General features: G+C 56.4%; 2 protein-coding genes across 4 annotated transcripts in view; both read right to left on the minus strand.

Annotated features, from left to right (window-relative positions):
• Positions 1-2,702: 2,702 nt before the first annotated feature.
• On the minus strand, positions 2,703-7,581 carry SNAI3 (snail family transcriptional repressor 3). Its single transcript, XM_006926754.1, has 3 exons — positions 7,506-7,581; positions 4,962-5,579; positions 2,703-2,884 (listed from the first exon to the last, which is right to left on the minus strand). Exons 1-3 carry the CDS (start codon positions 7,579-7,581, stop codon positions 2,703-2,705), a joined length of 876 nt encoding a protein of 291 aa, XP_006926816.1.
• Positions 7,582-16,124: 8,543 nt separating this feature from the next.
• RNF166 (ring finger protein 166) overlaps positions 16,125-20,678 on the minus strand; it is a 10,353-nt gene continuing 5,799 nt past the window's right edge. For 2 of the 3 annotated variants that reach the window (XM_015600586.2, XM_006926886.3), the window contains 4 exons: positions 19,160-19,272; positions 18,501-18,615; positions 18,265-18,372; positions 16,125-17,229 (listed from right to left, as the gene is read on the minus strand). In XM_015600586.2, coding sequence (XP_015456072.1) covers positions 17,164-17,229; positions 18,265-18,372; positions 18,501-18,615; positions 19,160-19,257 — 387 coding nt within the window. In that variant the 5' untranslated portion in view covers positions 19,258-19,272 and the 3' untranslated portion in view covers positions 16,125-17,163. The remainder of the gene's footprint in view (positions 17,230-18,264; positions 18,373-18,500; positions 18,616-19,159; positions 19,273-20,678) is intronic. The other variant, XM_015600587.2, reaches the window with a different exon arrangement.

A 20,678-nucleotide genomic window follows, 5' to 3' on the forward strand; every position in this document is an offset into this window, starting at 1 on the left:
GGGGTACAGGCACAGACATTAGAGAGGGTCTAGGTGTTGGGCAGAGAGACTCAGACCTTTGGAGGTGTTTCTAGTAACTCTGTCAGTTAGAATCCACTGTTGCCCTACACCCTTCGTGGACTGGGGGAGAAGAGAATTTGGCTTGCCTTAAGCCCAAGCACAGGGACCCACCTGGCATCTCTTGGCAAATCATGTGTTCTCATCAGCTGTTGGTGTGTGTGTGTAGGGGGGTGAATGGTGTCCCCCCAATTTATATTTTGAAGTTGTAACCCCCAGAACCTCAGAATGTGGCTTTATTTGGAAATAGAGTCACTGTAGATGTAGTCAAGATCATTAGGATGGGTCCAAAGCCAATATGACTGATTTCATTAGAAAAAGGGGAAATTTGGACACAGAGGTACACAGGGAGAACGCCATCTGAAGATGGAGGCAGAGATGGGGTGATGCTTCTACAAGCCAAGGAACATCAAAGAGTGTCAGCAAACCAGCAGGAACTGGGAGGGGCTGGACAAATTCTCGCTCACAGTCCCAGAAGGAACCAGCCCTGCTGACACCCTGGTCTCAGACTTCTGGCCTCCAGGACTGTGGGAAAGTACATTTCTGCTGTTTAAGCCACCCAGTGTCGGGGACTTTGTTACAGCAGCCACAGCAAACTGAAACATTAGCTAAATGGCACATTCCTGTCTTCAGAAGCATCTTCATTCCACTGGCTGAAACAGTCTGGTATAGGCCAAGCAGGGGCTCTTCTGGGTGGTCTGTTTCATCAAGGTCGTCTTGGTCCAGAAGAGCCCAAGACCAAGGTCCATTTTCCTCTGGGATACCCCCAAGGCCCTTCTAATGGTCATCATCAAACCAGCCACCCAGGGCCCTTTATCCCCTGATGAGCATCAGGTGGAATCTACGGTGGGGACTGCCAGGGCTGGGACCGCAGCATCAGGTAGCTGCCAGGATAAGATACTTGGCACCTGGTTTGGTCCTGGTGAATACTCCTGAGCATTCTCACATGCAGAGGAGGCTCAGCAGGCCTGGCAGCTCAGGGCTGAGAGATGAGGGCCTCTTGCTGTGTGACTCCATTCCAGGGCTGGGACCAAGGGGCCTAACTCTGTCCCTTGGCTGGAGCCAGAAGTGGAGCTGCATAGAGGAGCAGATGTCCCTCCTGGTGTCAAGAATTCAGTCAGTCTCCATAGACTCAGGCTTCCTTTAGTCCTGGATGCCACCCATCCTCCAGGGTCCCACCGGAGACAGTTAAAAGACACTGGCAAGAGGTGAGACCAGCCCAACAGGTGACCTGGGGGGGAGAGGAGGCCATCTATGAGAAAGAAATGATGCCACCATGCTGGGGCAGTAGGCTCAGGACACGGGTGGGGGGTGGGGCCTTGTGTGTTAGCATCTGAGTTGGTTTGGGCAGACTTGTGTGTCTGGGGCAAGGTCAAAGTTCTGGGTCACTCTCTCGGTTTGTTAATGCCAACAGCCTCAGGAGAGGGTGCGCAGAAGAAAGAGGCGACAGTACTGCGGGCGGATGTGGAGACGCGGCCCCTCGGGGAGATGGTGCAGTTAGGAGACGTCTTTGTGGCGTCAGTGGCGAGGTGCACAGATACAGGACTGCTCCTCTCTTCCAGCTTAGAGCTTGGGGAAAAGAGGCTCTCAGCCCACGCGTGGCCTTTCCTCCCAGCCTTCATTTCCTCACACCTCTTCCCTCACGAGCCCTCACTCACCCCCAGCCTGAGTTCATGCCCCTCAGTCATTTTTCCCCACCGTTTAACACTGTTCCCGTTTCCCATTTCTTACTTCCAGAAGAAGGCGCCCTGCTCGCCCGGACCCTGTATCCCACAGCCTTGCTCCCCATCCCATAACAACGTCGCAGCTCAATGCCCTGACCCCTAGTCTCCCCCTCCGCTGTGGCCAGAAGGGTCCAGTTACCCAGGAACCCAGTTGCCTCGGGAGGATTTCTCAGAGCTTGGCCTCCTCTGGAGAGACGGGACTGGGAGGACACGGACCTTTAGAAGACAGAACAGGCCTGAGTGCACGGACTCTTTATTGCCCCATGGTTGTGCATGGAGGCCTAGCTGCTGGTCCTCCCAGTGCTGCTCCATTGCAGGGAACGCCTAGTGAGGTGGGGAGGGTGTGTGTGCGTACGTGTGACATGAGGCAGTGTGGCCCAGATCCCAAACCAAAGGCAGGCGGAGGTGAGCCTTGAGGTAGCTCTGCCCACACAGGATAGACTGCGATGCGCTTGGCACAAGTCAGACTGTTTGCGTGGGGCTGCAAAGGGATCCAAAGGCAGCCCCGTTCGTCGGCTTAATAGCACGAATTGTCTGTACTGGAGAGAGTCTCCCAGCAGTCTTGAACTCCTTGAGAAGTAGAACCTGAAACCAGAGCAAGCGGTAAACAGAACGGTGATTCTTGTTTCGATGGGAGTCATCCATGGGAAAGAAGTCCCCTCTAAGCGAGAAGAGCGAGGTGGGAGGTCTGCACGAGCTCGAGCTCACCCTAATGGCCCGCTGAGCTGCTCTGGTTCTGAATGGAAGCAGGCTGCAGTGGGCAGGGGAACGCGCTCGAGAGCAAAAGGCTGGGCTCTTCCCTTCCCAGGATGCTTGGCTCCTCTGGGCACACCAGAAAGCATGGGGCTACCAAGAGGGGTGCCAGACATAGGTTCTTGGGGTGAAGTCCTGACCCTCCTACCTGCACCAAACCCACGCCTCTCAGGGGCCAGGGCAGCAGCCAGATTCCTCGTGCCGTGCCAAGAGCGACATGCGGGAGAAGGTCTTGGCGCAGCTCTTGCACTGGTATTTCTTGGTGTCGGAGTGTGTCTGCAGGTGGGCCCGGAGATTGGAGCGGTCCGCGAAGGCCCGGCTGCAATGAGAGCAGGCATAGGGCTTCTCCCCTGGGGAAGGAAGAGGGGAGGGTGAGTGATTACCTGAGGTATCTCGGGAAGGCAGTCCAGGGTTCAAGTGTCCCTGTTTATAAATGAATAACCCATCCCTCCCCCTTCTCAACTTAATGCATTTATCTTCATCACTGCCCCCGCTCCAGGACATAAGTGATGGGGGCCTTAGCTCCTGCCCTAGGAAGAGATGCTAAGGCCTAGAGGCCACACAAGCACGCAAGGTTGAGGCCACTTGGGGAAGGGATAGAATGATACACCTAACCTTTCCTAAGAGCAAAGGTCCAGTGCCGCTGCATCTACCACGGCTGCTAGATCTTTCTCTGTTTTTGCCAGAGCTCTCCTGGGGCCCCCTGCCACCCAGATCTGGACGTGAGAAGCACGGGCACCTGCTGGCAGCTGTACTGCCCACTGAAGGCCAGTGATGGAGACTGGCCAGGCTCCTGCAGAGACTACCGTGAAGGCGGGCTGGAAGGAGTGAGCCCTCCTCCTGCACAGGAGGTAGGCATTTAGGAATGGTTAAGATCTTCCAGGCCACCTCCAATCAGGCAACCAGAGATTTCAACAAAGTCCTATTGGGACCTTGGCCCCCAGGACGACTCTGGCAAGTATAAAAGGAAAGGTCATTAAGAGTCACCTGTTCTCCTCTGCTCATGTGGAGTGGCTTTCAGTCCTGCAGCCCCACAGAGTCCTGAGAGGCACCAGTCTGCAGTCTCCTAGGCATGATCCCAGGCATGATCCCAGCCAGGCCAGTCTCCTGAGGGGCTTCCCACCCTCCTGGCTACCAGACCAAGAGCACTAAGCCTCTGATGGTGTGCGAGATCCTCAACAAAGGGTTAAGGAACACCAGATGGAATTTCCAGTCTGAAAAAAGCCTCCCTTCCAGCAAAATCCTTTCCAGCCGCCACCCAGGTGTGACTCTGAAGATTCTAGTCATGGAGCCATGACTTAGGGAGATTCAGTTACACAAAGTATGTGTTGCAACTATGGGTCTGCAATCAGGACCAAAGTCTCATTCTGGGAGCTCTGTCTCTCTGTTGCTGTCTCCCACTCTGTACGGTGTGCCTGACAAAGTCCCAGGCTCCAGGCAAAGCCCTGGGCTGAGATCCAATTGGCTGAGGCCGCTGGCTGCCCTTGGGCAGAGCAGGCCCGTTCTGCTCTTTCTGGGCAGTATTTTGTCATCTACAGAATGAAAGGCTAAAGTTCTTAGGCCTCCTTCGGTTTGTTGCCCACATCCTTCTCCTTCCTCTGCTTCTGCTTTCGCCTCCTCTCCACAACCGTCCTTCTCTCCTTGGTTTCTGTAGGCTGCTGGCCACCCTCTCACCCACAGGTGGGTTTGCTCCAGGTCCCTAAATTTTGAGTGAAGTCCCAGCTGTCATTCCTGCCCTTCAGATAGGCTGTGACCCCTATGGTTCTCAACCCCAGGCTGGGCCTTTCTTCCTCCCCTCTCCTGCCGCTCCTGAATTCTTCAAGGCTGTGGAATGTGAGAATTCAGACCCCACAGACGGCCCGAACATCCTGCGCTTTGCTGGGTGTTAGAGGTTGAATTGTGTCCCCCAGAGAAGAGACATCCACATCCTAAACCCTGGGCCTGTGGATGTGACTATTTGGACATTAGGGGCTTTGCAGTCATCAGGCTGCAGTTTGTGGGCCCTGATTCAATATGACTGGCGTCCTTATAACAAGAAGGAAATTTGGACACAGACGCACAGGGAAGAGAGACCATGTAAGGATGGAAGTAGAGGTTGGAGTGGTGCAGCCACAAGCCAAAGAATGCCTGGAGTCCCTGGGAGTTGGAAGAAGCGGGAAAGATTCTCCCCTAGAACCTTTGGAGGTATCCATGGGACACCTGGATTTTGGGCTTCTGGCCTCCAAAGAGAGAGGACAGTTCTGATGTTTTGAGTGCCCAGACTGTGGGATTTTGTGCCACAGCCCTGAGACGTGGAGACACTGGAGAGAAGAAGCTATGCGAATGTCCGTCCTCTTGTTCATAGAATCGCCCCTCTCCTCTGTCTAATTCGCAGGTCCCAACCGCTCCCCTACCCAGATTCCTCTTGCGGACCTGATGCCATCCTACCTGTGTGGGTCCGGATGTGTCCCTGGAGCAGCCAGGGCCTGGAGAAGGCCTTGCCGCAGATGGCGCAGATGCAGGGCAGCGTGTGTGTGCGGATGTGCATTTTGAGGGCGCCCAGGCTGGCGTACTCCTTGTCGCAGTACTTGCAGGTGAAGCAGCGCTGAGCCTGCAGATGGCAGTGCAGCTGCCGGTGCCTGGCCAGCCCAGCCACCGTGTGGTAGGGCTTATGGCAGTGGATGCACTGGAAGCCACCTGCGGGGCAGGGGGCCTGCTCAGCCCCTAGCAGTCTGTCTGGAGCCTGATCTCCAACTGGGCCCAGGTTTGGGGGCCACCGCATGGGGAGAACCAGCAGTGGGGGCAGATTGAGGTGGTTCAGGCTGTCTTTGAGAGGTATGCTAGGGCCTCGGCCAGCCCGAGGATCCACTGGGCTGATTTCCAGGGTGTCTGGCTCAGAGGTCCCCCGAGCTTCCTCATTACGAGGGAGGGGCAGGGAGATGCAGGTGATGACAGAAGTATGGTCCCAGGGCTGGGCAGTGTCACCGGGTGTGGGAGCGGCTGCCTTGTCTGGGAGGAGGAAGGGCACTACCAGCCCCCCACAGGCAGAACAGGCACCATTGATTTCTAGAAGGGCAGAGAAAGAGAAAATAAAAAGGTGAAGACTGAGTCCAAACATGTTGTGTTCCTAAACTTGCATCTCAAGTCCAATCTCAAAACCATCTTCTAGGCCATCAGCAGCATGGCATGAAGGGAAAGGCCTGAAAGATGGACGTGTTGGCTAGGGAAGTGACAATGGCCCAGAGATCATGGGGTCTAAAGGAGGAATCTCAGTTCCTCTTTAAAAACAAAGAAAGAGAACGTTCTTACAGGATCCCAACACGACAGTCCTCGTGGGGCCAAGGAAGGCTCCCTCACTGCCAGGCAGGGCAGGCACTCTCTGTGAGCCCCTGTCCTACCTCAGGACCAGCTCACAGTGTATCCCCCAGGCTCCTAGTGTTAATGCAGAGCATCAGGCCACCATGCGTAAAATAACTAACTAGCCTCCAGTCACCTCCTGATTACTCCTGGCCATCATGACATAGTGCCTGCAACCTTCTGCCAACGCTCCCAGGTCCAGAAGGGCTGTCCTCAGGTACCATACTGCTTCGTAGGTGGACTTGCCCTCAGCCTACTGCTCCAGTATTTGTGGGCCAGCATGCCCCATGCTCGACCCAGATGAGGTCCCCAAAGTAAATGAGTTAGCAGGTAAGAGTTAAATTCTGCATCTCCCCAAAGCTCAAACCTCCAAATAGCCGGCAACCCATTTCTTATTCCTTATGTGTTGAAATAAACCTTTGGCCCCAGTTAGGGGAGGAGAGGGAGGGAGAGAGCACTAAGGGGCTGCAAGGCTGTTCTCTGACAATCCATCACTGGGCCTTGCACTGCTGCCCAAATTTGCACATTCCAATAGTGAAGTGGGGCACGCTGTATTACTGGACTCTACATAATGATTTTTAAACTTTTAAAACTATGTCAATTCAATTGTCCATCATATATATCTGAAACAGGAGTTTCCTTTACTGGGAGCACTGCTCTCTGATGGTTTGTTCTGGTGGTGCCTCTTAACTTGATTTCAGGTTGCAGAAGTGAAACGCCTGGTCCTGGAAGGCGCCCCCTGGTGGCGTCCCGGCGTCGGTACCGGTCAGCGACTCCCTCCCCACGCTGGGTTTTGAGAACGCTAAAGGCTCTGAGAGGCACCAGCTGGCTGCCCTGGCCTCTGCAGAGTCCCTCTTTCCCCTCTCCCCCTCTGAGTCATCGAGCAGTCCTTCAGGGGGTCTTTGCCCCAAGAAGCTGCGGAGCTATGGGGGACAGCTCTGATGACTCTAGAGGCCTTTGCTCTGGGACTTTGAGTCCTCGTGCCTTGCAGGTAATGGGAATGAGGGGACAGTGTTGGGTGCCTGGCCTCCCGTCTCCCCACTGAGTCCCTGGGGAGAGGACTGCAGCCCCTTAGCCCAGCCTGCCCTGGGTAACCTCCACTGGGGTGAGGAGAGGCCTGAGAAAAGGAGACCCATGGGAGGGGTGAGGAGGCACTGGAGGGGGCTGAGGAATGCTAGGCGAGCGGGATCTTGGCACCATAGAGCCCATGGTCACAATTCCTGTCCCCTGTGGTCACTACCCAAGACAGGATGCTCCGCGGGGGCGTTTGGACTGCAGCCCCAGGTGTCCCTCCGTCTCTTTCCCCACCATCTCTGGCACCCCTTCCAAACTTCCAGCCCCAGGAAGATGGCTCCGGGTTCCTTTAGCTGGGATGGAACTTTAGCACCAAGCCATAGAGGGTGAGCCCAGAGGGACTGGAAGAATAGAAACTTCTCTAAGTCGGGGAGACAATCCTCACCTGCTCCGCCTGACTCGGGCCACCTACCTACCTCCAGCCCCAGGGCCTCGGCCCCAGCTGTGCTGGAGAGCTCCTCTCCTCCCACCTGGGACAGGTGTCCCCCGCTCTCCCTCCTGCCCCGCGGCAGCCCAGGCCCTGGGCCCTGGCTCCTGGCTGGGGTGCCCGGCGGCCCCTACCTCTCTGCGTCTCCAGCTGCCCATAGTTGGGGACCCTGGTGCTGGGGTGCGTTTTCACCAGGAAGGAGCGCGGCATGGCTCTTCACCGGCGCGGGTTCCACTTGTAAGTCGGTGGGCGCCAGTCCGCGGCGCCGCGGCAGGTGCGGGCAGGGTCAGACTCATTAGCATAGCGCACCGGCTCGGCCAACCAGCGAGCGGCGCGGCCGGGGCGGGGCGGGGCGGAGCCGCGGGACCCGGCTTTAGGGCCACGCCCAAGACAGGTGCGCGGCGTTGGGGCGGTAGCGCGTGGCTGGCGTGTCCTGCCCACGGGACCTTTCTGGCGCGCGCCGAGAGTCACGCCGACCCCTGGGGCCTGGCGCACCCACTTGCCTCCGACTAAAGGGCGGAGGTCAGGGCTGGATAGAACCCAGCTCTCTCTGGTGCACAGGGCGTGGAAGCGAGCGCGGAGCCCAGCTTCGGAGAACCCTCGCTCCAGTTGGTTACACCCGCTCCACCTCCTGCGGGAACCCACGACGGTAGGATTGATGAGCACACTGATGAACTCCAACGCTGACCCAGCTGATCGGCCGTAGTGCATGCACACCAGGAGAGTCAGCTGGCCTGGTGGAGTCCGCCTTTCCAGTATACTCCTTCTTTCCAGAGAAAATGCTTTAGGAGTTGTCCCCAGGCGCCCAGAAAGTTCATTTGGTGAGAGAAAGGACATAGCCTGGAATTGTGGAAGGGTTCAGACATGCTGTTATGGGAAGTTTAATCAAAGAGGGCAAAGCGTGTGCACTCTGCAACAGCTTGTCTGTGATGCTGGGCAACCACGTAGGTCCATTCTGCAGTGTCATTTGGAATTCTCAGTGTGGAAAAGAACTGGGTGAGTCAGGTTTGGATGTCTAGTCCCTTTTGTGTGGACGGTTCATGAGTTCAGGGGTCAGAGATGGCCTCTGAGCAGGTGGACATAGTGCCTCCTGATAGCCACAGGCCATTTCCATGGCTGTGCAGCAGGCCTGCCTTCCAAGTAGAGTCTTTTGAGTCCCAGATGCTGCACGCAACTGAGTGCTCTTTGCCATTCGAGGGCTTGGGGGACACGGTGGGGATAATGGTGAGTCTGTAGAAGCCCATGCAGAAACACTGGAGGGAGGGCCGTGTCACACATGTCTTATGTTCGCACAGTTTTGCAGATGAGAAAACTGAGGCACCAAGAAGCTGGAAAGTGGTGGAATTGGGACCTGGGCCCACAGTCCCAGCCTTTCCTAAGGCATGTGTACCTTGCCTGTTGTTTGGTGAGAAGGGGAGAGTGTCTCCCATTGGGCCATGGCCTGGCACCACACTGCCACGTGTGTGGCTTTCAGAGGACATGTGGCTGCCTTCTGCTTATTCACCTGTTCCTGGGCCTCGAAAAGTTTCTATTTATACCCTCTTTTCTTTCTCTCTCCCTCCCCAGATAACACTTGCAGATACCTGCGCCAACCCTCTATCCACCCTGTCTTTCCTTACCCAGCCACCCATTGTGTGACCCCAGGCCAAGATGACCCTCTTAATCCCCAGAGAGATAATTTATTTAGGGAAGCTGGAACACTCCTATGGAGAATCTGTTGATTTCATCCTGGAAAGCCCCCAGGGATGCAAGGGTCCTTAGAGTGCCATTGGGTACGGGCAGTTTATCCCTTCCCTAGGGCTGCCGTAACAAATGACCTGAAGAGAAATTTACAGTCCCAATGTCTCAGAACTGCCCTCCTGTGGTGGCGCAGGCTCACTTTTGGCTGTGACTCACAGAGTTGTGTCTGGGCTGGACCCAAGTAGGACCCACAAAGGAAAACCTCAGCATCTGTCTGTTCCCAACTGAGTGGCCCGGGGAATGGGGTGTGGCTGTCCCCATGTGCTCTGCGTCCTTCTCAATATCACTGCTGTGCCTGGCGGTGAAGCCTCACACCCTACTCCGCGGTGAGAAACCCACTTCCCAACAGCTCCCTCTCTCAGCTAGAGCAGGACTTGCAGGGAACTGAGGTCCACTTTCCCCGCAGAAACCATAGCCGTCTTCCCTGAGCACCTAGGACCAGGGGAATGACAGTTTTCGAGAGCCAGGCTGCCACTCAGCCCATCTGCCTTTATTAGTGACCCACCAGGCCAACAGGCGGGTTCCAAGTCAGGGAGCAGAGTAGCCCCAGCAACAGCAGGTCGGATGTTACAATTCCATTTATGTTGATGTTTTTTCATTTTATGTGTATGTTGTATACTCTTTTTGTAGGCTACTTTATAGTGACTGTGATGATAGTGCTTGGTCCTATATGTAGTGTGTGTACATATACATCTGTGTCCCACTGATGCTCATTTTTTACCGATTGGGTTCCATGAGCCATTGTGAAACCCCCACTCTCTGGGCCAGGTAAGAGCCAGCCCTCATTCCTGCACAGTGCCTGCATGTGCTCAGGTCCACAGCAGGGGTTCAGCAATGTTTGTTGGACTAGATCGAAAGTCCCCAAACAGCACAGCCCTGGGCACACATGTCCCTGGGGGTTGGAGGGGTGAGCCCCTATCTGTGCTCTCGACTGCAGATATGTGTGTGAAGGTACCAGGGCCTGGGGGAGAGCCTGGCACTGGGACTTTTGGAACAGTGCTCAGAGCTAAGCCTCGCAGGTGGGGCTTGGCTGTCCCAGGCCCTGGGCAGATGGCCCTCACATTGGGGCATCATCCATGGCAACAGTGGCCCCCTGTGTCAGTGTGTGGAGTGTTTATTGAGGAAGGGTGGATGTGGTTGGGAAATCCTGACTTGGAGCACCCCGCAGCTGTCCAAGTTTATAGACTTGCGGAAACTTGGATCCAATGCTCCAGCTCCCAACATCTGGTCAGATTGGTGGCCAGCATGTGCTTGGTCACCCCTAGTGAAGGAGAACTTCATTCTATTTTGGGGCCTGATTGTTGAAGGTGATGCTGGTTCTTAAAATGGGGTTCAGTGGACACATCCTGTGTGATTGGGGGTAAGGAGAGGGGATATCATCCCTCTACACACAGCTTATAAGACAGGAAATAGAGGCCCAGACACCTTAGGGAATGCCAGAGAGAGTGATGTTGGGTGCTGAGGAGGGTCTTAGGGGCTGGGACAGGAGAAGTGAGAACTGAATGGGGACAAGGCAGGGATGTGCCATGTGCACATGTGCATCAGTGTGTGTGCACGTGCATATGCATGTGTGCAGGTCTGTGTCCTATACATGCTTACATACAGTACACATACATGCGTGTGCGTGTGTGAAGTTGCAGGAACTGTTCCCGTGTCACAGAGCTCGGGCATCAGTGGGTGAGCCTCGGCCTTGAGGGAAGGGGTCTTTTGGGTCCAGAGCTTGGTTCGCAGCTCCTCATCCCTCTGCATCCTCTCTGCACTCTTCTCTGCACGGTGGAACTGGCCCCTCATCTCCAGCAGGTTGTTGGAGAGACTCGAAGAACCACATGCTGGGTGATTCTCTCTGACAGTGATGGACTGGACATCCCCATCTTATGGATCTGCCCTCACTGGAGCATCTGAACCTTGGCACATGCAGCCTCACGTTCACTTGGTCAGTATGCTGTGCCTCTCACTCACCTAGCCACCAGGGCACAGAGAGCAGCAAAGCACAGCCTGTCCTTGAGGCTTGCAGGAGAGGCATCTCAGCTGGCTCTCACTTCTGCAGCAGCTTCCAACCAAGGAGCTAAGCCTTGCCAGCCAGAACATGCCCAGGACTCCAAGATGTGCCTCCTGAGCCCTGAGGCCCTCATGACAGGCAGCCAGGCTTAGGGCAGGTTCTCTAGGAATCCCTGTCTGCAGGATCTGGAGTCCCTTCAAGGCACACCCCAAAGAAGCCAGCAATGGGGCCAAGAGGTCCAAAGGCGTCTCTGCTGGCCTAGCATGCTGGTTACCATGTTCAGCAAGACACCTCTGGGCTCTGTTCCTGGGCTGGATCAGGGTAGTGTCAGCTTCTCAAGGGGCCCTCAGCAACACTGGTGACAGGTGGTGGCTCCAGCAGCCTCCTTGCGGTCAGGGAGTCCACCTTTTCAGGTGGCACCAAGCTGGAGCTCACACCTATTTCTTCTCTACTTGGCATATGCTGACAATGAACTGATGGACAGTGTTGGGAGTTGAAGCATGTGTCCTGGAAAGATGCTGAAGTCCTAACCCTGGCACCTGTGGTTGTGGCCTTATTTGGAAATAGAGTCTTTGCAGGTGTAGTCAAGATAAGGTCATTAGGGTGGCCCCAATCCAATAACTGGTATTCTAATGAAAGGGGATATTTGGACACAGGTACACACAGAGAGCAGATGACATGAAGACACAGGGAGAAGGCCGTGTTGAAGCCAACGGGTCAGCATGATGCATATCTGAGCCAGAGATGATGGTGGCTGCCAGAGCCTGGCAGAACTGGAGAGCAGGAAGGGAATGGATGGTCCCTCACCGCCCTTGGAAGCAACTAGTCCTGTCAGCACTTGGATCTTGGACTTCTGAGCTTTGCTGTTGTGGAAGCCATGCAGCTGTGGCACTTTGTTTTAGCTGCCCCAGGACACTCATGCACACAGTGGCCTGGCTTGCCCTGATTTGCAGTGAGAGCCCAGATAATCAAGGAGAACTAACCACAGCCCCAGAAACCTATGCACCAGATGTGCTCAAAGTTTCTAGAAAAAAATACCACATTGGTGCTGCTTGCACTTCTCAGTGGCCCATTCTTGTACCCACCTGCCCCTTTCTCTCCCAAGTGTTTCCAGGGTTTAATAGCATAGATTCTCGAGCGACGTGCAATTCAACAAAAGTCTGCCAGTTCCTGCCTCTTCTGCTCATCACTTGGAGAGAAGCTCATACCAAGAGGGGCCCAGCCACTGGCCATACTTGTGGCTATGGGAGCAGCACTCAGAGGAAAACAGCCTATTTTAGCCAGCCTTGTTTCCATCTCGCTGCCTGTCTTTCCTGGGCTGAGGCCCAGGCTCCAGGTGGGAGGCCAGCCTGGCTTCAACTGTCTGAGAGTGTGCATTCCTGAAGCTGATTGTGTGAAGGCGCCTTGGATCCCATCAGTACTAGGTGCCTTGTAGTGAGTGAGTTTAAGCCTCTTTCCCCACGAGCATGCTTAGGGAGGGACAGAGGTAGGGAGTCCTGGTATCTCAGTGCTAGAAGGAAGAGCCACAGTGTGGGGCATCAGCACCATGGGAGGATGGGAGGACAGGTGCAGACAGCCTTTTCAGAGTCATCTCTGATGGAGTTGGCCCACCCCCCATGCCTGGGCAGACTGGCTGCAGCTGGGTCATGAAGACACACCCTCCCTCTCACCAGACCCTGGGGGCGGAGGCATTTGTTCTCCACTGATGTCTTGGGGCTTGTTAAAGTGTGTCTGTAGGAAGAGCCCATGCTGGGGCCAAGTCAGGCCCTTCGCCTCTAATGGCACATTTTTGGAATCTCTTACTTCATCTCCGAAACGATAATAGTGACTTCAGTCTATTTTCCCTGGGGCTTGTGAGCCTAAATCAAGATGGCCCTGTGTTAGATGAACCCCAAGGTACCACTCTGCATGTCCAAGGGATTGGGGGAGGGTATGGCTCTGTGTGGCAGGTGTGCTGGGCCCCCTGATGATGAGGTAGAGCAGGTAGACCCATTTGTTTATTTTCTGGTGCCAGGCACCTGTGCACACTTGTATTTCCTGAAAAGACTCGCCTGGAGTCCTGCAAACCCAGGCTGAGCCAAGCCTGCCAGAAGGCCACTCTGCAGTGAGCTTGTATGACCATTGTCAGCCCCACCCTGTGTGTCCACACTGCTGCCCATGAGTGCCCAGAGCTGGCAGCTAGTTCTCCAGAGTCTTAGGCTAGTGAAGGGAGACCGGCCTGAGCCAGGGGGCTCCGTGCTGTGGTGTCCTGCCTTTAGGTGGGCTGGTCGCCTCTCCCCTTAGCCCCAAACCACAAGGTCGCACATACCTGGGAACCTGTAGGCACTTTCTAGGCAGTAGAGGGTACCTGACATGAAAGGGCATGTCACCTCCAGTCAGGCACACCCCAGGGCATAGATGCGTGGGCCCAGGATATAAAGTCTGCCTGACTTTATGCTGCAGAGAAAAGCTGCTGAGGATTATTGGTCCCTGCGTTTGTCAAGGTAGAAGGGACCCTGACTTTAGGAACTCCCAGCTTAAAGTGGCGAGTCCCTGGGTCAGCTCATACTCAGGGCACTGGGAGGCCTATGATGCAGACTTGTGGCAGCTCTGCCTCTGGCTGCCCTGCAGATTTGTGGTGGGACCTGGGGAGGAACACGAGGGGCTGGCTTGGGTCTGTGGTTTGCGTCTCAGCTGTGGTCCAGGCCCTCCATTCTCATTGGGAAGCACCACTACATGGATTTCAGACATTTGGCTCCACCTCGGATTTCATCCAAACTAAGAGGAGGCTGCTGGTGCAGTGGCTTCAGCCTGAGGTATCCCCTGTCCCTCCCACTGTGGGTCTGCTGATCCAGGTTGCATGCGCTCCCACCATATAGGGTTCGTGCTGATGCCCTCCCCTGGGAAGACTGTCCTGGACACCATTCTGGAGCAGTAGTATGGCTCATGTGTCCCGTGTGCCCTATATGTCCATTGGGTGCCATGTATTTCATGTTCCCCATATGTCCCATAGGCCCCAGGGACCCTGAGTGCCCAGTGTGCCTCCATGTGTCCCGTGTGGCTCTCTGGCCCAATCTTGCCCCATCACCCAGCCATCATCTACCAGACAGGCAGATGGCAATCAAGGGCATGGTGAGGTCAGGACCTGCCGAGACGCCATAAAGCTGCCTCCAGGACTCCTGGGCACTGTGGGCCATGACGACTAAGCGGACTGGGCCTGTGGGAGCAGCACCGTACTATCCCCCAGAAGGTGGGTGGGTGGCAGGCTGTCTAGGTGTGGACAGCCCTGGCTAATGGCCAGGGGGTGAACACACACACCAATACCAGCCCTGTTCTAGAGCTTGAGGCCTAATTGCGGACAAGACATGGGCCGCTGTGGACAGCCCCAAACCACAGCCACTGCATGTCCAGACAGGATGTGCAGGCTGTTCTAGGGGAAGAAGAGACAAGGGTCTTGGCCAAGGGGAGACTCGGCCTCTCCTGGAGGAGGTCAGTACTTTGGACATGGGTGCAGGAGAGGCCCATGAGGGGAAGAAGGTGCAGGGTGGAGAGGAGATGGGGCAGCAGGAGGGAGGGGAAGCATCTACACCAGCAACCAGAGCCCAGCTGGTCCTAGTACTGCTTTAGCTGGCTCCAGGTCCCCTCAGTGAGTGTGGCCTTGAGTCTGTGCTTGGGGCTGTGTGCCTGGTGGGCCAGTCAGCAGGGTGGAGCAAGAGGGCCTCATTGGGGCCAAGATCCCAGGGTCCCAGCTTTTCAGCCTCCTCTAGGAGGGGACCTCAGCTGCTGTATCACCCTTTCTTTCCTGTCAGCCCTGGAGGAAGCTGCATCTACACTCAGACAGCTCTCCTGGGGTGTGCTGCATCACAGGCCTCCTTCTGGAAGGCGATGAAAAGGACAGGCTGTCATGTGCCTCTGCTGCTCCCTGGAGCCCAGCACCCACAGTTTGTGGGGTCAGACAGTCAGAGGAGAGGGGGGTTAGTGGCTCCTAACAAAGGTGTCCGAGGCCAACTGCTTCTAAAGGGGTAACTTCAGCCCAAGTCACATTCTCCCCTTGAGTGATTGCTTGTGGAGACTTCTGCTTGCCTGGCCCTGCCACAGCTTTAAGCTCAGGAGACCGACCTCCTTCATAGAGGAATGGGCTAGAACACAGCCCCACCTGGTAAAGGAGCCTGGTGACAGGGGAGAGCGAGACAGGTGCAGGACTCAGCCCTGATGACCAGCCGTCAGGACACTGGCCAGCAGGTAATTCTTGCCAGCTCGAAAAGCTCATAGTGACTTGGGGAGCAGTAGGGACTGTGACAGTGATGGTGGCCGGGCACCAATGTCTAAATGGCTCTTCATGACCTTCCAGTGGCTGTGTGAGGCTCAGGGGCTGAGAGCACATACAGGGGCACAAGGAAGGCTGTGGGGAAGGCTACCTGGAGAATGGCCACCACATGGGGACTGCAGAACTGTGGGGCTTTACCCCAAGGGTATCCCGAAGATCACTCCAAAGGCCACCATGGCCACCTCTGGGCACCAGAACAGACCCCATTCAGACCAGCCCCAGCCAGGGAGGCCGGAGAGGTACCCAGCCTACCGGCCTCAGCAGACTCCATCTCAGGACCAGGAAGGAGGTGAAAGCCACCAACACCCAGAAAACTTGTGCCTGGGTTTATCACAGGGGACCAGATGCAGGTCAAGAACTTGCTCTGGGAGAGGCAGACACAGGCCAGGAGTAAGGGGCACAGGTTGAGGAGCCTCCCGTGTACTGTGGAGGCACTGTGCTCATGGGAGGAACAGAAGGATCTGGTCCTCCTGGTGACTGCTGGTGGCAGAGACCAAAAGGGGAGAGGGCCTGGGCAGGACAGCTGCCCCATGGCACTCCTCCTGGCTGCTGTGTCCTCTTCGTGGGTGATCATCTTCACTCTGAGCTGGAGCTGCCTGGGGACAGATGCACATCTGCAGGCCTCATGCAAAGGAAAGTTGCAGTGACTTGACACCAGCCATCCGCTTTTAATATTTACAGAATGAAACCCACTGGTCCAGGCTGCTATAGAGGCTTTGAAACATTTTATTTAAATTTTTTTGAAAGACAGCAATAATTTATGCCATGAACCAAACGAGAGTACTGACAAGTGTTTTCTAGCCAAGCCCAACATTGCAAAGGCCCCACCTCCCTCCCAGCCCCTGCCCCCAACTCTGCCACCGATGGCGGTGGCCCTGCCTTGGAAAGGTAACAGCAGAGCTGAGGCCAAGACCCCAAGCAGGAAGAGGCCTCAGAACAGCCCGGCAGTCACTGCAAGTGGCCAGGGTGTTGGGATTTCTTCCTGGTCATTATCCAAGGGAAACGACAACCAACCACAGGAACCCTGGAAAACACTGAGGATGGCCTGGGGCATGGCCACCTTCGTCCCGTGCTCACAACCGAAAGCCCACAGTTCACCTTGGCTCCTACATTTGCCCCATCTCTCCTTCCCTCCCCAGCTTGATCCCACAACTGTTTATTTTTGATTGTTTTTTTAAAAAATATAATTTTGTAAATGTTCCATAAAAATACTATTGTTCCTAGTCAAACACAGATATTGCAATATGAAGAGTAACTGCTTTGTCTTTGCTCTATAAAATGTGAAAAGGTTATCACACTGGATAATATAGAAAAATGCCAGAATTTCTAGGTATCACAAAGCCAGTACCAGGTGTGCGGGGGGAAGTGTTGCCGACGCTGGTGGCCGGTCGGGTGTATCGCTGGGGCTCCCCCTCCATACGGGGAGGACATCATGGCTTTGAGAGAGACAGACTGCCGACTGCTCTCAGTCTCAACAGGCCAGCCCTGCGAGGGCCACCTGCTCGGCCCGAAGCACCGAAGAAACCAGCCATGCTTGGCCAGGAGCACAGGCAGCTGTCCTCTGATGGTGAGGGGACAGCAGTCTCCTGGGCCCTGGCAATCTTGGGGGCTGCCTCGCCTCCTGCAATGATGGAGGCCTCACCTGGCCCAAAAGGCGCATTCCAATGCAGGCGCTGGACCACAGAGAGCCAGCACAGTCCTGTCCCTCGAGGCGGAAAAGCTTGGTCCTGGTGGCTGGGCTGTGCCTTCAGTTCTCAGAGAGAGATAGGGCCAGGGCGGCCTGGAAGGCGGCTTCCTCATCGATGCTATAGTCCTGGAAGACGGGAAGTGGACATGGGCTGGGGGACAAGAGGGCCCAGACAAGCCCAGCTGTGCCAGTGGACTCTCAGGGCCGCCTCCTCTGTCGGCTCACCCCAAACAGAACAGTGCTACCACTTCTAGTCTCCCAGACCGAGGCCCTGACCGAGGCCCTGCACAGTAATGGGGTCATCCGTGTTTGTGGCAACAGCTCTGTGGGAGGTTAAAGGCTGCCCGCATGTGGGACCGCTGTCTGGCTTCTCCCAATTTCTCTGCTTCCCTGAGGGCAGCATGGGGCCTCTGCAGCCGCCCAGCAGACACCCCGCCCAGCAGAACCCTGCCCAGCAGGCCTGTGGGAGGGGTGGAACTCAGAGCCTTTCATCTCTGAGAACACGGGTTCGGAGATGAGCAGGAAAGCCAGAGAGCTCCAAACCTCTAGCCACGGGGACCCGAGGGTCAGATAGGAACACAAGTGATTATCCCCCACGACCTGACACCCCCCGCCACCCGCCCAGGTGCCTGGAGGCTGGCGGGGACAGGAAGACAAGGCTGGGCGAGGAGGGGCCGAGCAGGAGGAAGAGCCTGAAGAGGGTCTGTCGGCCTGAGGCAGGCGCAATTCCGACCCACACAGGTGGGAGAGGGAGAGGAGAGGTTTAAGGTGGTGAAGTCCCTCTGGTTTTTCTCCAACAAGCACCCAAGGGCAGCCCATCACCCACCATGGAACTCTGTCCTGGCAGGGAGCCGGTGCCTCTGTAACAGCCACCATACCTGTGGCTGCCTCTCCCAGAGATGCTCCCCCATGTGTAGAGAGCTCTCTGGTAAGGGGCCCTGCAGAACCAAGGGGCCCTCACGGACTGCTCTGCGCAGATGCTGAAGCTCTGTAGTGGCCACGCAGACCTGACTGCCATCAGCACCCAAACCACAGGTGGCTCCCACAGAAACCCAGGGAGGCCTTTGTGTGTCCAGTTCCCTTTGAGCTGCGAGCCTGAGGCTGGTTAAGGGTGGGAAATTGGGGCAGGGGATGGGTGGGGGAGGGGGACAAGAGACGTACCACGAAGGTGTCGTAGGAGAACTTGTGCCGGTGGAGCAGGTGCTGCAAGAAGTTGGCGCTCTTGTAGCTGGGGTCACCCCAGGGCATCGCCGAGCAGATGGGGCACACCTGGAACAGGGGGTGCTGGGGTGAAGCTGCCAGAGCAGGCAGTGGGCCCCCACCCTGGGGTCCCAGGAAGGCACTTTGGGTGGACAGTGGGGCTTGGGCACCCGGGTGGGCTGGCTGTGGATGCTCACCACGCGGTTGGGGTCACTGCGGTGGTTGTCCACGCAGTGCTTCACCAGCTCCTGCTGGTCCAGGTTGCGGGCGCCGCAGTAAGGGCAGGTGAAGGTGGACCTGTTGGGGACAGCGCTGGGGAGGGAGGGGTGAGCGGTGGCTGGGCCAAGTACTGCCCACCTTCCTGCAGCCTGGCCCTGCATGCCCCCGCCAAGGGCGTGTTCTGCCCTCCCCTCCATGAACCCTGGGTGGCCAGCAGGAAGGAGACTCAGCCAGAGTCTTGAGGACCTTGGCCAAGGTGAGGTCCTCTGCCCTGCCCCCCTGTACATCCCCCTACAACTGCTCTGGAGCTACTTGTGCCTCGTAAAGTCCTGGTCCCTCTCCCTCCCTGACATGGAAGGGCAAGCAGGGGGAGGATGGGCCATGTGCCCTGAGGAAGCATCTGTCCAGCCCCAGCCTTTCTGGGGACTGCCCTCCCCTGCTGGGAGGTGACGCATGGGCCTGGCACGGGACCTCTTTGGGTTCTGTTCCTGCAGGGTGGTGAGACCTCTATAGAGGGGATGCAGAGCCACTCCCAGCTTCTCAGGGCAGAGCAGTGCTTCCCCCACCTAGTGATGCAGACCAGAAGCTGCCCCCACAACAGACAGGGATTCTGAGGACCCCTGGCAGGGCAGCTTACCTGGGAATGGGCTGGGACGTAGGCACCACAGGGACAAACTTGGGACAGTTGGCCATCTGCTCCTGGACCTTCATGCAGGAGGAAATATGCACTCTCATCTTGGCCAACGTCACCTAGAAGGAGAGGCAGGGCGGGGGTCAGGCGGTGGGGGAGTGGGGGCAAACCTCAGGCTCCAGAGGATCAGAGGACCGCCAGCAAGCCGGGCCAGTCCTGCTCTTGCCATTCATGGCCCAGCAGCATGCGTAAGCGGGTTCTGGGGGCCTCTCTCCGGGGCCCAGTGTCCCTGCTGGAGAAGAAACGCTGATGGTTGGAGATAGACTTGAGACCCCAGGGAAGCACTGCTGTGGTTGCACAGGGGGCCGGTGTCAGTCACCAGCCCCTGGATGGGAGCATGCCCCAGCTGGGTTCCCTGGGGAGGTACAGAAGGGCAGGTACAAACCCTGAGGGAACGGGAAGCACATTCATTTAAGGAAAATATACCTCACAACAGGAACCAACAGACAAAATCCTTTTAGACAGTTGAACGTCTGACAAAACTCCTTACCAAAAGGAACCAAACCAAACACAGCACAACCTTCTCCTTGGCCACCTGAGTCATGAGCTCTGGCCCAGGGGAGACCCAGCTCAGAGAAGGGGGAGGGGGAGGGGAGCGCCAACTCCCTCGGGCAGGTGGGGAATCTTGGTCAACCAGATTGGACACCACCCTCCTGCCATGTCACGAATGCCAAGAGGCTGGGGATAAACATGTCACAAACAGGAGGCTAGTTCACAGAACTGAGGAAGCAGCAAGGGAGGGTGAGTGGGGGACAACTGCCTCCATGAGCACAGGGTACAGTCCCTGAGTGTCCAGGGTAACAGGAAAATGGCTTCCCGATACTGGCTCTGCCCAGGGCTGGTGGACACACAGCAAAGAGCAGGGCTGCTTCATATACGAAACTATAGGAGGGGAGAAGCCTGGGGGAGGGGCGCACTGAGCTTGAAGGAAGCCCCAGCAGCCTGAGGTCCTTGGGGCAGCCTCAGTTCAGACCTTCGACCTTTAGGGTAAAGCAACCAGGGGCTGCTTTCCGTTGTGATAAGTTGGTAGAACTTGTTAACCAGAGAGATGGCAAAGTCTTAAAATATAAATTCCAAAACAGTTCTGAGTCCAGTACGCCGGGAGGCAGGACCTCTCAGTCCTGGGGCAGCAGTGGATTTAGGGAGGCTGGCTCCTGGGTCAGGATGGTAAAGGCAGGCCAGGGTGGGTGACAGAGGCTGCTGATGCATTCCATTCTGCCTGTGGCCCCCAGCTGCCCTCCTCTTCCCTATGTCCAACTGCAGTGGGTGGATCACTGGAGTGTCGAGGCTGCATCTGGGGTGGGTTTTGGCTCAGCCCCAGTGTCCCTGAATCAGCTGCAATGCACACAAGTGACCCAGAGCCTGAGCCAGGCAGTGGGGTGGGGGATTGCGACATGTGACACACAGCAGGGCCAAGGGGAAGCAGGGCTCAGCGTTGTGGGGGAGGGGCTGAGCAGAGCCTTCA

This window comes from Pteropus alecto, unplaced genomic scaffold (genome assembly GCF_000325575.1).
Source record: "Pteropus alecto unplaced genomic scaffold, ASM32557v1 scaffold7, whole genome shotgun sequence".
Taxonomy (NCBI): domain Eukaryota; kingdom Metazoa; phylum Chordata; class Mammalia; order Chiroptera; family Pteropodidae; genus Pteropus; species Pteropus alecto.